This window comes from Penicillium expansum (genome assembly GCF_000769745.1).
Source record: "Penicillium expansum strain MD-8 chromosome Unknown contig60, whole genome shotgun sequence".
Taxonomy (NCBI): Eukaryota; Fungi; Ascomycota; class Eurotiomycetes; order Eurotiales; family Aspergillaceae; genus Penicillium; species Penicillium expansum.
The window spans coordinates 372,688-386,872 of NW_015971399.1; the positions used below are offsets into that span (position 1 = coordinate 372,688).

At 48.8% G+C, this 14,185-nt stretch overlaps 6 protein-coding genes across 6 annotated transcripts; all 6 read left to right on the plus strand.

The window, feature by feature from the left end:
• Positions 1-1,750: 1,750 nt before the first annotated feature.
• PEX2_023960 (PPIL4 family peptidylprolyl isomerase) lies at positions 1,751-3,319 on the plus strand (the record flags this gene model as incomplete). Its single annotated transcript, XM_016739671.1, has 5 exons — positions 1,751-1,830; positions 1,903-2,603; positions 2,654-2,850; positions 2,905-3,047; positions 3,106-3,319. 5 exons carry the CDS (start codon positions 1,751-1,753, stop codon positions 3,317-3,319), a joined length of 1,335 nt encoding a protein of 444 aa, XP_016596415.1.
• Positions 3,320-3,709: 390 nt separating this feature from the next.
• PEX2_023970 (UDP-N-acetylglucosamine diphosphorylase) lies at positions 3,710-5,351 on the plus strand (the record flags this gene model as incomplete). Its single annotated transcript, XM_016739672.1, has 3 exons — positions 3,710-4,423; positions 4,490-5,224; positions 5,280-5,351. 3 exons carry the CDS (start codon positions 3,710-3,712, stop codon positions 5,349-5,351), a joined length of 1,521 nt encoding a protein of 506 aa, XP_016596416.1.
• An 891-nt stretch (positions 5,352-6,242) lies between these two features.
• Positions 6,243-7,297, plus strand: gisB (putative zinc knuckle nucleic acid binding protein; the record flags this gene model as incomplete). Its single annotated transcript, XM_016739673.1, has 6 exons — positions 6,243-6,297; positions 6,351-6,386; positions 6,455-6,466; positions 6,523-6,564; positions 6,621-6,739; positions 6,803-7,297. The coding sequence occupies 6 exons, from the start codon at positions 6,243-6,245 to the stop codon at positions 7,295-7,297; spliced, it is 759 nt and encodes a 252-aa protein (XP_016596417.1).
• A 752-nt stretch (positions 7,298-8,049) lies between these two features.
• On the plus strand, positions 8,050-9,449 carry PEX2_023990 (recombinase DMC1; the record flags this gene model as incomplete). The annotated part of the gene is made up of 7 exons (XM_016739674.1): positions 8,050-8,091; positions 8,164-8,256; positions 8,338-8,537; positions 8,610-9,037; positions 9,092-9,114; positions 9,167-9,329; positions 9,382-9,449. The coding sequence occupies 7 exons, from the start codon at positions 8,050-8,052 to the stop codon at positions 9,447-9,449; spliced, it is 1,017 nt and encodes a 338-aa protein (XP_016596418.1).
• A 306-nt stretch (positions 9,450-9,755) lies between these two features.
• PEX2_024000 (putative ribosomal small subunit assembly protein) lies at positions 9,756-10,751 on the plus strand (the record flags this gene model as incomplete). Its single annotated transcript, XM_016739675.1, has 2 exons — positions 9,756-10,673; positions 10,743-10,751. 2 exons carry the CDS (start codon positions 9,756-9,758, stop codon positions 10,749-10,751), a joined length of 927 nt encoding a protein of 308 aa, XP_016596419.1.
• Positions 10,752-11,550: 799 nt separating this feature from the next.
• On the plus strand, positions 11,551-12,563 carry PEX2_024010 (general transcription factor IIH subunit TFB6 family; the record flags this gene model as incomplete). Its single annotated transcript, XM_016739676.1, has 2 exons — positions 11,551-11,944; positions 12,079-12,563. The coding sequence occupies 2 exons, from the start codon at positions 11,551-11,553 to the stop codon at positions 12,561-12,563; spliced, it is 879 nt and encodes a 292-aa protein (XP_016596420.1).
• Positions 12,564-14,185: the final 1,622 nt, after the last annotated feature.

Genomic DNA, 14,185 nt, shown 5'->3' on the forward strand with positions numbered 1-14,185 from the left:
AGAAAATATAAAACCATAAATCTCTCATGACACCTGTCACTTTCACAAGCGCACGAGTTGACTTCCCCGAGCCAAGCGCGCTCTAGAAAAAAGTCAGGGATCAATGATCTAAAAGGCTGATCGACGACATGGGGGGTCAATCCCAGTTGTTCTTTAGCGCTTCCGGTACGCAGCTCGATCGAAAGGGAAGGAAAAAGCAAATCAAGTCCATAAAATGAGGAAGGGATATAGTACTGAGCCAGTATACTGGGACTGAGGATACTCTGATGAGATCCACCAGATCTTGATCAATCGATCGACGCTAAAGGCTAAAAGGGGGAATCTAGAAGTGCTGACTAGGATGCATGAACTTCTGGAATACTTACAAGGTTCATATATTGCGACTTGGAGCTAATGTATGACATGGCCCAAAGAATTAGAAGGGGGTTCTCCAAAATTAGTGCTCCTCTTATCCCAACTCATGCTATTCAAGACATCCAGTGTCAGGACACGAGAGACAGAGAAAGAAAAAGAAAGAAAAACCCAAAACAGTGGGGAAGGCAATCAAAGTCGGGGTTTCAAATACAAATCTAGACCCCCATGGAGTCTCTAGCAGGTATTTAAACAACTTCCGGCAGTTCAAGGTTTGACGATGCACAACATCCGGGGGGGAGTGGGAATTGCGATTCAAGGAGTCAGGAGAAATAAGCCCTGGCTACGCCCAGCTGACTCTAGAGTGGACTCGCCAGGAACACATGTTGGGATTGAGACTGGCTTTTGTTGCAGACGATACGGTGGAGGCAACCCCTGGCTGGCTGACCGGAGCTCCCTAGAATCAACAAGGCAAGAGAGTCTAGGAGTCTAGGAGGCTCATTCAAGATTGATCATATCCCATCCCACGTGTGTGGCTCTTTTTCAACAAGTTAGTCTGTGGTGTTGATGATAGCCCGTTGGATCCTGCTGCAGAAGGCCGCCCGTTTCCCCTTCCCAACGTTTCTGTTGTGGAACAGCTCACGGGGGAAGATGATACTTGTCCTAGCAAAAGGAGGACCGTGTACCTCCCGTGGAAGCTGCGAGACGTTGCCATGATCTTAGTAGGGAAAGAGAGAGAGAGAAAGCGAAACAGTACAACAAGGTGTGGGTTAGTCTCTCCCAGGATTTGGCAGTGACAATCCGTCATTCTCGAACTTCTACCAAGAAATGATGCTTCTTTTGGCTGGGCCTGCTGCTGCATGAGGGATATAAGCACACAAACAGTTCAAACTTGGAATCCCAGGGTCGATCAAGGCCCTTAATAAGATCCGCTGCACGTCGATCTCAAAAGCGTAAGGTTATGTCCATTATGTCCAACGGGGACATTCGGAAGATATGCAGCTTGATTGACAAGCACCGTTGTACAAGTCTCGGGTCGATCATCCGGAGAGCCCTAGAGCGGTTGCGCAGCACGTACCCATCGGTAGATTCGTGGAAAATCTTCTGTAAAAAAAGAAATAGGGAGAACAGGAAAAAAGAAAAAGATAGAAGAAATAGAAAACAGAAAAAGAAACACAGAGGCTCAGTTCCCTCCGGTTGGGGATCCCCGCGGGCGGTGATTGGTCGAAGCTCCGATCTTCTGCATTTCGCATTTCGCATTTCCCGGATTCTCACATTCACCAGTCTCTCTCTCTCTACCTGTCTGTCTCTACCTACCTCTTTCTTAGTACTAAATCAGTGTTTGTCCAAGTTTGTCGACCAAGCGCCTAATTAGGTGTCTCGCGCCCGATTCCCCGCCATGAGCGCGCTTTTAGAGACCTCCCTGGGCGATATTGTAATTGACCTGTTGGTCGATGATGCACCCAAGGCGTGTGACAAGTGAGTGACTCCGTTCCTTGGCTTTCCCACTTTGCTGAAACCTGAAACTAAGCTCATTTGGTGTGCTTTTAGCTTCTTGAAGCTATGCAAGCTCAAGTACTACAATTTCTCGCCCATCCATAGCGTCCAAAAGAACTTTACCTTCCAGACTGGCGACCCGCTCGGCCCTGATGCACCCGAGAGTGATGGAGGATCTTCAGTCTGGGGTCTGCTGGACGGACCAACGAGAAGAACATTTCCACTTCAGGTGTCGCGCAAGTTGAAACATTTGGAACGCGGCACGGTGAGCATGGCAACGGTACCGGCCAAGAACGACCCCGACCAACGGATAGCCGCCAGTCAATTCATCATTACACTTGGAGACAATCTGGATTATTTAGATGGCAAAGCCGTGATTTTCGGCAAGGTCGTCGAGGGCTTCGATGTCCTGGAGAAAATCAATGAATCCTTTATTGACGACCGAGGTCGACCGCTAAAGGATATTCGCATTCGTCACACTACTGTCCTTGATGATCCCTTTGATGACCCGCCCAATCTGGTTGAACCACCTGAAAGCCCGGTGCCCTCTAAAGCCCAATTGGCCACGGTGAGAATCGCGGACGATGAGGACTTGGATGATGATATGGATGAAGAGGCTATGGACAAGTTACGTCGCGAGCGTGAGGCTCGCGCGCAGGCACTGACATTGGAAATGGTGGGAGATCTACCCTTCGCCGACGTCAAGCCGCCAGAGAATATTCTTTTTGTTTGCAAGCTCAATCCGGTCACACAAGGTTTGTCGCATTCCCCCAGGGAGCTGTGAGATTGCGCTAACCAATGCTAGATGAGGATCTGAATCTTATTTTCAGCCGCTTTGGAACGATCTTGTCTTGCGAGGTCATTCGGGACAAGCGTACTGGTGACAGTCTACAATATGCCTTTATTGAATTTGAGGAACAAAAGGACTGTGAACAGGCCTATTTCAAGATGCAGGGTGTCTTGATTGATGACCACCGGATACATGTTGATTTCTCACAAAGTGTAAGAGCTCCTCATCACCACTATTGCCTAGGCCAATATGCTAATATATCCCAGGTATCCAAGCTATCTGAAAGCTGGCGCAATTCCACCGTCACCAAGCGACGAGAGCGAGGTGGATTTGGTGGTGTTGCAGACCTTGAAGCGAAACGTCAGTACCGAGAGCTGGACGATGCGCCTGTCGATGAGGATGATGCTAGGTATCGGATGATGTTCGACAAAAACAAGAATAGGGGCGCTCCAGCTCCACCCCGCGAGCCTCCTCGGGAGGCTCCGTCAGATCGTACTCGCGTTCGTCGAGATCGAGGGAGTCGAAGCCCCCGTCGAGATGGGCGGGATCGATACCGTCGTCGATCCTATAGTCGGAGTCCACAACGGGATTCACGAAGGGATTCACGGAGAGAACGAGGCCGCTACGATAACCGTGAACGACGATAGTATTCAAATATCCCCTATTCCTCAAAATAAATAGAACATACGTGCTCTGAACATATCCACTTGACTTCGCCCCTTACCGTAGCAACCAGCCAAGGCCCCGCTTTGACCAGTGGCATAACTTCCAGTGGGCAGGTCTCACACGGCGCTAACCACTTTCTATGGACAGCTCGTTATTATTCGCCTCTGCAGATCCCTAAAAATAAACTGGAGCCCACTAAGTTCTAATAGTCTGAGATATATTAGCCAACTGGAGCAGAATTACCGTGTGGCGTGGATTTTAAGGTGTAACTCAAGTACTTAATCAGCTTGGAGCTTCACCCCACGTTTTTTTATTTTTATTTAGTCTTCTCCTTCCTCTTCTTCTTTCTTCTCCTCCCAAATTATCTCTCTTCTTTTCTCTTATCATCTCAAAATATCATCCAAAATGGCAAGCGTAATCAAAGATGCTGTCTCCAATGTTCTTGGCAAGCTCCAGGGCACCGCTCCAGAGGTTCCTCGTGAACCCTCAGCGGAGGAGTTCCAAGCACTACAAAAGAAATACACAGACGCTGGACAAGGGCATGTCTTCGCTTTCGTCGAGGAATTGACCCCCGTCGAGAAGTCACAGCTCTTCCACCAGCTGTCCAACTTTGACCCCACTCGGATCAACGAGCTGGCCGACAAGGCCCTCAACCCTCCCCCCGCCGAGCAGGGGGCCGTGACCCTCGAGCCCCTCCCCGAAGTCGCCTCAGCCTCCATCCTCGACTCCGACCCCTCAGATATTCAGAAATGGTACGAAGCCGGCCTGAAGGAGGTGGCGGCGAACAAGGTGGCCGTGGTCTTGATGGCTGGCGGACAGGGCACCCGGCTCGGCAGCTCTGCCCCCAAGGGCTGCTTTGATATTGGTTTGTTGAGCGAGAAGTCGCTCTTCCAATTGCAGGCCCAGCGCATTCTCAAGCTGCAGTCTCTCATCGGTGGTCAGAAGGTGGTCATCCCCTGGTACATCATGACCAGTGGGCCCACCCGCAAACCCACCGAGGAGTTCTTTGAGAAGAACAACTACTTCGGTCTTGACAAAAGTAATGTTATGATCTTCGAGCAGGGTGTTCTGCCTTGTATCTCCAATGATGGCAAGATTCTGCTTGAGACCAAGGGCAAGGTATGTAGTATACGGGTGTAGCTCAAAAAATATGTAGGGAGAGATTTGTTGACCCTGAATATTTAGGCCGCCGTGGCTCCTGATGGAAACGGTGGTATCTACCAAGCCCTCGTGGTCTCCGGTGTGCGCGAGGACATGCGCCGCCGTGGCATTGAGCACATCCACCTCTACGGAGTGGACAACTGCCTTGTCAAGGTAGCCGACCCGGTCTTCATTGGCTTTTCAGCCTCCAAGAACGTCGACATCGCGACCAAGGTGGTGCGCAAGCGCAATGCCACCGAGTCCGTGGGCCTGATCCTGTTGAAGAACGGCAAGCCCGACGTGGTCGAGTACTCTGAGATTGATAAAGAGACTTCCGAGGCCAAGGACCCCAAGCAGCCCGATGTCCTCAAGTACCGTGCTGCCAACATCGTCAACCACTACTACTCCTTCCAGTTCCTCGAGTCGATCGAGAACTGGGTGCACCAGCTGCCCCACCACGTGGCGCGCAAGAAGATTGCCTGTGTCGATACCGAGACTGGTAACCTTGTCAAGCCCGAGAAGCCTAACGGCATCAAGCTGGAGCAGTTCGTCTTCGACGTGTTCCCCATGACCCCGCTGGAGAAGTTCGCTACCCTTGAGGTGCACCGTCACGACGAGTTCTCCCCTTTGAAGAACGCCCGCGGCACTGGTGAGGACGATCCTGATACCAGCCGTGCGGATATCATGGCCCAAGGTCAGCGATGGGTTGAGGCTGCCGGTGGTATTGTTATTACGGATGGCGAGGCCGTTGGTGTTGAAGTTTCTCCTCTGATCAGCTACGTATGTCTCCTTCTCTTCCTCTCCTCTTGACTAACTCAACTAACATACATTACAGGCTGGTGAAAACCTGGAATTCCTCAAGGGACGGGAAATTAAGGCACCGGCCATCCTGGAGCGGGAAGAGTAGATGAGATGGGGATCTAACCAGTCGGATCTCGCGGAGATCTTATTTGGAACGAAGAAATGAATTGCATTGTGACACTTTTTGGGAGAATGGATCTGTAGGAATGTAGGGGTAAGGAATTTGTATTCAAATTGGACATTCATAATCGACATTCATAAGTAAATGAATAGATTCTAGACTAGAATATAGCATATAGCATACCCGACATATACATATCCAACGTGTATAGAAAGTAAATAAACGCCTTACGCAATACGGAAAAGCCCGGGAGCTAAAGCCGTTTGACGAGTTTGTCCTTTTTCCACTTTTCCTCTCTTCTTTGTGTGCATTCTCTTATTTTTAAAAAGAAGTTGGAGTTGAGAAGAGGTTATTGAAGTTGTTGAGAGTGTAAGTTCTTCGATTTCTTCTGTTCTCTGTGTGTTTTGGCTTTTTTTTTCTTTTTTCTGTGTGGTGCCCTTTTTGTGTCCCACTTTTTTTTTCTTCGAGGCTGTCAGAAACGTGCCTACTTTTCCCCAAGGGTTCTCAAAAAATAAGCTGACCAAAGGGGTACTATAGACTTTGACAAGGATTTGAAGAGAGTTACTGTGAGGGTGAGTGAGATATGTGGATGTTTTGCGTTTCGCCGTTCGAGCTCGTGCTCTCCCCCGCCGATCTACGTCTTCCCCTCTTTCGCTTGAAATTTTTGGTATCGCAATTTATGCCATTGTGCTGGACTCGGACAACGTCGGATACAAAATACACTGGAATTGGGGTCAAAACAAGATCAGTCGACACATGGTCATACAATTCGACAACCTCGGCAATGGAGGGGAAGACGCTGCTTATCGACGGAGCTATACCAAACCATATAAACCCGGCACCGGGCTGACTCGCGATGGATAGATTACCGCCAGAATGATGTTGTCTCGTCGCGCATGCTACAAGTGTGGCACTATTGGCCACTATGCTGGTTAGTATAGCTGGAAGCTTGGTATATCTGGGGTTAAACTAATTCCTCGGTAGAGGTCTGCTCTTCCACCGAGCGTCTCTGCTACAACTGTACGTGAATATCTCCCCGAAAGGTCATACTCCTATCATACTGGTTGCTAATTCATCTCATCTCATAGGCAAGCAGCCCGGTATGTTCGATCATGAGTCATAGTACTCAAAACAAGCTTCTAAGTCATTCATATAGGCCACGAGTCGAGCGCCTGCCCTCTGCCCCGTACCACCGAGAGTAAGCGATCACTCAATATAAACCTCCCGCCATTCCAGCTTGCTGACAACATCCAGCCAAGCAGTGCTACAACTGCCAGGGTCTCGGCCACGTCCAGGCTGACTGCCCCACCCTGCGTCTGAACGGTGGTGCTAACGGCCGCTGCTACAACTGCAGCCAGCCCGGTCACCTTGCCGTAAGTTCCAACCCCGAAACCCAGGTCTTGAACATTCAAAAACAGTTACTAATCCCACTCCAGCGCAACTGCACCAACCCCACTGCTCCCGGAGCTGGTGCTCCCCCTACCGGTCCCGCTGCTGGCCGCGGCGCCGGTGGTGCTCGCGGTGGTTTCCAGGGTGGATTCCGCGGTGGATTCAGCGGCTACCCCCGCGCCGCAACCTGCTACAAGTGCGGTGGTCCCAACCACTTCGCCCGTGACTGCCAGGCTCAGGCCATGAAGTGCTACGCCTGCGGCAAGCTCGGTCACATCTCGCGTGATTGCACCGCTCCCAACGGTGGTCCCCTCAGCTCCGCCGGTAAGGTCTGCTACAAGTGCGCCCAGGCTGGCCACATCTCCCGCGACTGCCCTACCAACGAGGGTGCCGCTGCTCCTGCTGCTGCTGCTGCCACTACTGAGGCTGTCCCCGTTGCCGCTGCCCCCGTTGTTGCCGCTGCTCCTGCTGTCGTCGCTGTTGAGACTGCCCCCGAGGCTAACACCGTCCCTGCTGCGGCTCCTACTACTGCCGTCGCTTAAGTGTGTTCGGCCAATGTCTCTCCACTGCATCTGCCATTGGAGGAATGCCTGGAGTTCCTTTTCTTCCTTGATTCTGTATTTCGGTCACTTTCCCTACACCTCGATCGGTCCTTTCTCTCCGCCATTTCTTCCTTTGCATATATTTAAATCACACCCTCTGTTTTGGGGAACGGGGTCTGGTATTGGGCCTTAAAAAACAACAGCTTTTGATTTCCCTTTTTTTTCACCCTTTTGGAACTTGTTCTTTTTTTTACTTATTTTTTTTATCACCCTATCATGTATACGACGAACAAACAGAAAAAGTTCTTTTTGGTTTTGTTTTTCGCGAAGTCACTTGACTTTCTCAAGTCTTACGATTGGCGTCTGTTGTCTATTCTCATGGATTATCTTTCTTGGTTTTCGATCGACTCTTGGTTGCGGTTTTCCTGAATGGGCCCAAGGAGAGAACGAGGAGATGAAGTGTGGCAATGAGAGGATATGTTGGAAGCTGAGGGGAATTGGATTCGGAGACCGTTGCAACTGGAAAGAAAGAGGACTTCCAGATGGGAAGAGTCCTGAGAACATTTCGAGAATCTAAAAAAGAAATATCTCAATCATCTTGTTCTTGTAGTGTATAGATGTGTACTCAGTGCTTAGTAGCAGTCTGAACCCGTGACCTTCGACACTCAAGTCTCCCTTCACTTCTCTTATTCACTCTACACTCTCCCCCATCTGCCATCTTCACATAGCCATCTCCAATTGATCTCATCAAGATGCCAGGCTCGGTGGGAAGTGATGAATTCGATGATGACGAGGTACAGTAAACCCCCATCCTAACACACATCCCAGAACTGCCAATCTAACTAGTAAATATGCTACAATTGCAGGACTTCATTCTGGACATTGACGGAATCCAAGCCCATGGCATTGGCGCAGCTGACATCACCAAGCTGAAAGCCAATGGATTCTACACTATTGCTGTCAGTATCTTAACCCTAGCCACCTCATCTCTGAGCATATTCCAAGCATATGCCATCCAACAAACCTAACCACTCATCCAGTCCGTCCATGGTGCCACCCGCAAAACCCTCCTAAAAATCAAAGGATTCAGCGAGGTCAAAGTCGAAAAAGTCAAAGAAGCAATTCAGAAATGCCTCCCAACAGCCTCGGGTTTCATCACAGCAATGGAACTCCACCACCAGCGCAAGAAAGTCGTCCGTATATCAACCGGCAGCAAGCAATTCGATTCAATCCTCAACGGGTGAGTAGAATACCTCCCGCCCCCATCCCCAAATCCAAATTGAAAGCCAACCCCCATCTAACACCATACCAGCGGCTTCCAAAGCATGAGCATCAGCGAAGTCTTTGGTGAATTCCGTTGTGGCAAAACGCAACTCTCACACACGATGTCTGTAGTCGCCCAACTACCAAAGGAATCCGGCGGAGCAGCCGGCAGAGTCGCCTACATCGACACAGAGGGCACGTTCCGACCCGAGCGCATTGCTCAAATCGCCGAACGATTCGGAATCGACCCGGACACAGCACAGGAGAATATTTCCTATGCGCGCGCGCTAAACAGCGAGCACCAGCTTGAGCTGCTGAATACGCTTTCCCAGGCGTTTGCCAGTGGTGAGTATCGGTTGCTTGTTATTGATAGTATCATGAACTGTTTTCGGGTTGATTATTGTGGGCGTGGGGAGTTGGCGGATCGGCAGCAGAAGTTGAATCAGTTTTTGATGAAGCTGGCGCATATGGCTGAAGGTGAGATTTTTATGTGTTTTTGGTGGCTGTTGACTGATTTGGTTTGACTTGCAGAATTCAACGTTTGTGTCTTGATGGTGAGTAAGATCTTATGTCTTTCGAGGTGTTGTGGCTCACACTTCGGGGCAGACAAACCAGGTCCAGAGTGACCCTGGTGCTAATGCTCTCTTTTCTGGTGCTGATGGTCGCAAGCCCGTTGGTGGCCATGTTCTTGCTCATGCTTCCACTACTCGTGTGCTCCTGAGGAAGGGTCGGGGTGACGAGCGAGTTGCGAAGATACAGGATTCTCCTGGTGAGTACGTCGATATATTCCAGGCTTGATGAATTTGCTAACGTATTTTAAGACTGCGCTGAGCGTGAAGCAATTTATATCATTACCAATGGCGGGATCAATGATCCTGACAAGGCTTGAAGGTGATCTGGTCGAGACGATGTATGGATGTTGAGGGAAATGCTTTGAAGTCACGATTTTCATGATGTATCCGGTCTGATGCTGCGATTATCTTATACCATTAATCACTGTATATCATAGATAATAGTTTAGAATATTAAAGAGTCCAAATTATATTCATGTCGATGTAATCGAAGCCCTAACTATCAAGCTCACCGCCTAAACCGCCGCTCTGACACCCCGGCAAAATTCTGTGCCAAGAGCAAATCTGCAGAAAAAGTTCAGCTCAATCAACGCAACAATCCGGCAATCAAACCTCCATTCAAAATGAAGGTCGAATCCGTGCAGGTGGAAGGGTACACTACCCTACCCGTGCAGCTCCCATCAACCCCCCTCTTCCCCAAACCCGCAACACACTACCTCTACCTCCGACCACACGAGCCCCGAATTCCAGACCCAGATTCCACCCGCTCCCTCTTCATCGTCAACGTCCCAATCGACACAACAGAAGCGCACCTCCGTCACTTCTTCGGCACACAACTCGCAGCAGGCCGCGTAGAAAAAGTCCAATTCGAAGATGTGCAGACCAAAAAGCGCGCAGCGGCAACAACCACAGAAACAAACCTTACCCAATCGAAAAAGAAGCGCAAGCGCGTAACAGCCGATGACTTCGAACGTTACCTAGACGACATCACCCTCCCGTCAACCTGGGACCGCAAACTGCAAAAGAGCGGCGCCCACGCAGTCGTCATCTTCGCCGACAAGCCCAGCATGGAATCCAGTCTGAAGGCCGCCACCAAGGCCGCCAAGCGCGGCACGACCATCGTCTGGGGCGAAGGTCTGCCAACAGACCGTATCCCCGTCCTCGGATTGAACCGCTACGTCGCGCACGAGCGCATGCAGTATCCCGATCGGGGGACGTTGCTGCGGGCAGTGAATGAGTTCATGACTACGTTCACGCAGGTATCTGAGGCTCGCAAGCGCGAGGATCACAAGCGTCTTGCTGTGCCGGATGAGGATGGATTCGTTACTGTTTCGCATGGACCGAAGTTGAATTCCGTGGCGAGGGAGGAGGAGATGAGGGAGCTTGTTGAGAAGCAGAAGAAGAAGGGTGAGGGACTTGAGGACTTTTATCGGTTCCAGTCTCGGGAGAAAAGGAAGGAGAGACAGAACCAGTTGCTTAGGCGCTTTGATGAGGATAAGAAGAAGTTGGCGGAGATTAAGGCTCGGAAGGGGAAGATTCGGGTAGGTTTTTTTCCTTCTATCTCCTACTTGTTCGGTTGGTTTAGTGGTTGTGCTGACTTTTTTATACAGCCTGAGTGATCTCGTGCATGATAGCATGGCGTTTTGGGTGTCTTTTTTCGATGGCAGGATAAAAGGTTCGAGGTGGTGTCCTATGTACATGTGAATGTGAGTATTGCTTTTGCTTTTGTTTCTTTTTGTGATGTTCGCTCCGATGATGAACACGCTGGGGCCATAGTAGCGAAACGCGCTTGCCCGCTGTTATGCCATGACTGCAAACACCAGCTTAATTATATCTTCTCGCCTTCTGAACTGGAGTTTGTGTTCTGTTGGGATTTATTGTGCTTCTTGGTGTTGCATATGCTAATTGTGGTTCAAAATAGGTTAGATGCATACATACGTGTTATCTCAATATCAACAGTTTATGATCCAATTATATACGCTATGTATATGTATAAATGTAGTTCATGTTGTCCGTATCATAGCCAACACGTAGACCTAAGATGCCTCTAATTCCGGATCCGCACAGACCAACGCTTGGCGTTACATCCCACCTCTGGAGAAACGGTACGTCTGACTATGGATGGGATTGATAGCCCTGCCAAAGTATAGAACAATTTGAAAAGATCAGAGACTAATGGCTATAGTTGACTGTATCATGTGATACTACTCTCGGCTAAATCGCATTCTCCAAGTACGACCTAAAGCAAAAGCTTCACAAGATATATCCAGCAAGAAGAGCCCTATCCCACCAGCATACAGCACCTCTTTGGGGGGTTTCTACTCCTCTTTTCCATCAAAACCCACCAAAACTAGGAAATCTGATCGCTGGACCCGAAAAATTATACCTATATCAAAACAAAAGCAAAACAAACCCAAGATGTCTCCCGCCTCAATCCGAAACGAGCAAGACACCGACTCGGACTCTGACGTCGAGTTCGAAGATGTCCCAATCTCCCTCCCAAACAGATCAAGAAACAGGGAAGATACAGACATTGCGATAACCATCCGCTCGAACCCGCAACCACAATGGATACCAACTCTATCACTCCCACAACAGCGAAGCCAACCCATCCCCTCCGGCTCCCAGGAGGAAACCCAACTCCGAGGCCAAATCAGCACTGGCATAGAGAGAGTTACGTACCGCAAAATGAAATCCGACATGGGCATGGACGCACCGGATACGCCCGCGTCGGAACGCAGGTATGATGGCTTCAGAGAGCTTGCCGCGGATGTGGAGGGTCTTATTGACATGCTTTGGGCGTCAGCAACACGTGAGTTTGATATCTTATGCATGAACTAAGTTGTAGAAGTGAGGTTTATATTGTTTTACACTATATTCCTTTTTCTTTTTTCTTCTTCGTTGTCTTGTTACATGTATATCCTACATTCTAACTAATCCATGCAGCGGCAATCCAAACCGAAGCCCTCATAACCTTAGCAGGCCTAACCCAAACATCCCTCCCAGCCTTTCCCTTTGATGCCCCACCAACACTCAACATCCTCCACAAGCTCGACTCCGTCTTCGCAGCGCTATGTACAGGCACACACCCACTCACCGACGCTGTTCTTCCCGGCGCACAGCCGGGCCAGTCTCTTGTGACGGAGACGCAGAAAGTGCGGATTCGGAGTTTGGCGGAGAGAACTAGGTATCAGGTTTTTTCTTGTTTGGCGAATTCGAGTGAGAGAGGTAATGCTACTGCTACTCTTGCTAACGGTCATGGGGGTGGATATGGGGATGTGGATGTGGATAACGAGGACGAGGAAAGTGGCGATGAGGTCGATGAGCCGTGGATGTTGGAGGCCACGCGGGTTTATGAAAAGAGTCTTATGTTACTTGCGGAGCAGGATCCTGAGGTGGAAGCTGGAATGGATGAGTTTAACTGTTTGTAATTGTTGTATATATTCTATCCTGTCGCCTGATTTATGTGTTTGAAGGAGTATTTTGTAGTATATATCCTATCCTGTTGCCTGATCTATGTGTTTTGCCCATGCGGCTCCAACTAATAAATAGATGTGAAGAGGATATTTTTAGAACGAGCCTCTTGCAATTACGTCGGTGTACATTCAATTATACGAGGAAGACGCTCAGGCCACACACAAAATAGTGACATCCAACATAGTTCTGAAGGCAAGTCCCACTTCAATTGGACCCAGTAGATATTTACTGGCTTTCTATTGTACTGATATTATACCTATGGATCCAGATATTTCTAGAAACTTCTAGCTCACAAAGAAAGAAAAAAAAATCTGGACCGAAAAATAAAAAACAAGGGCCAGTGGGGTCCAGGCAAAAGAATATTGATTTACTCGCATACAAATGCCGACTCTGAATCGGTAATCAAGTAATGGAGTATACAGTAAGCGTTCCCGTACCTTGAATTCAGGTATCAGTCACAGACAGGGCTGGCACTCTCTTTGGCTAGAATGGAGTGAACTAAGTGGATGTGAGCCCTGAAAGTGGGGGCTATTGGGGCCAGCTAGTGGCCTGGGGCTGCGCAGCTCGGGGACTGCAATGACCAGTAGTATGTCCGAGGGGCTATAATTTAGATGTACGATATACTTTTTACATCGTATACTTGATTATACTTTGACTTGTTTTAGTTTTCCATGTGAAATCAAATAAGATAGTAACTGTATTATGATGGGGATATAAATTGTACAACATATGCACGTTGGATGATATTTCCGATGGTGGAAACGAATTCCTTTGTTTCCATGGTTCGGATATTTGGGTATAACTTGGATTGGAATATGTTGAGCTATAGGAATGATTTATGTACGTTGTAGTAGTTCATACGAAGTATAGGATATTTAAAGCTACTATACCTTGTTAACTCCAATGTACTTCGTACAAGGCTCCCAGTCTGCCGTGTCTTACCATGCAAGGGTTGGATTAGCTTATTTCCATAGAGCGGAGGGGGTTAGAGCTGAAACCTAACATCCCACCGTTATGAATATCCCTTGCGCACAACCCCTTCCATATGGATATCATACAATGTACAATGTACAATGTATGGAGTAACTACTCCGTACATACTAGGAAACATGTCACTAGACCATGTTTATGGATCTTAAAAACGCGTCGCGTACCGCGTAAAGTGAAATAAGCCAAGTTGAATGGAATGAAAATCTCTGCTGGTAAAGTACAACAGAGTAATTCCAATACGAGCGGACCCCCAAGCCCGGCCAATAAGAACAGAACTCCGCATAAAAAGCCTCCCATGGTTCTGATGGAGCCTTTTTAATTATTATTATTTTTTTCTTTCTTTCTCTCTTTGACGTCTTTTTTTTCTGGTCCTATTCTTTCATGACCGGACGGGCGCGGCTGACGTATTTTGAAAATACGAAAGGAGGGGGATGACCAGTTTGAAAAATCCTTGCTTGCGGCTTAGGGCACAGGAAATGGATTAGAGAACCTTGCTTCGAGAAAAAGAGCTCTCTATGGTGTTTGTTCTCCAGCTTCAGGGCTGCAGCTAGACAGGAACCCAAGTATCTGGGGTGACCTTGCTGTA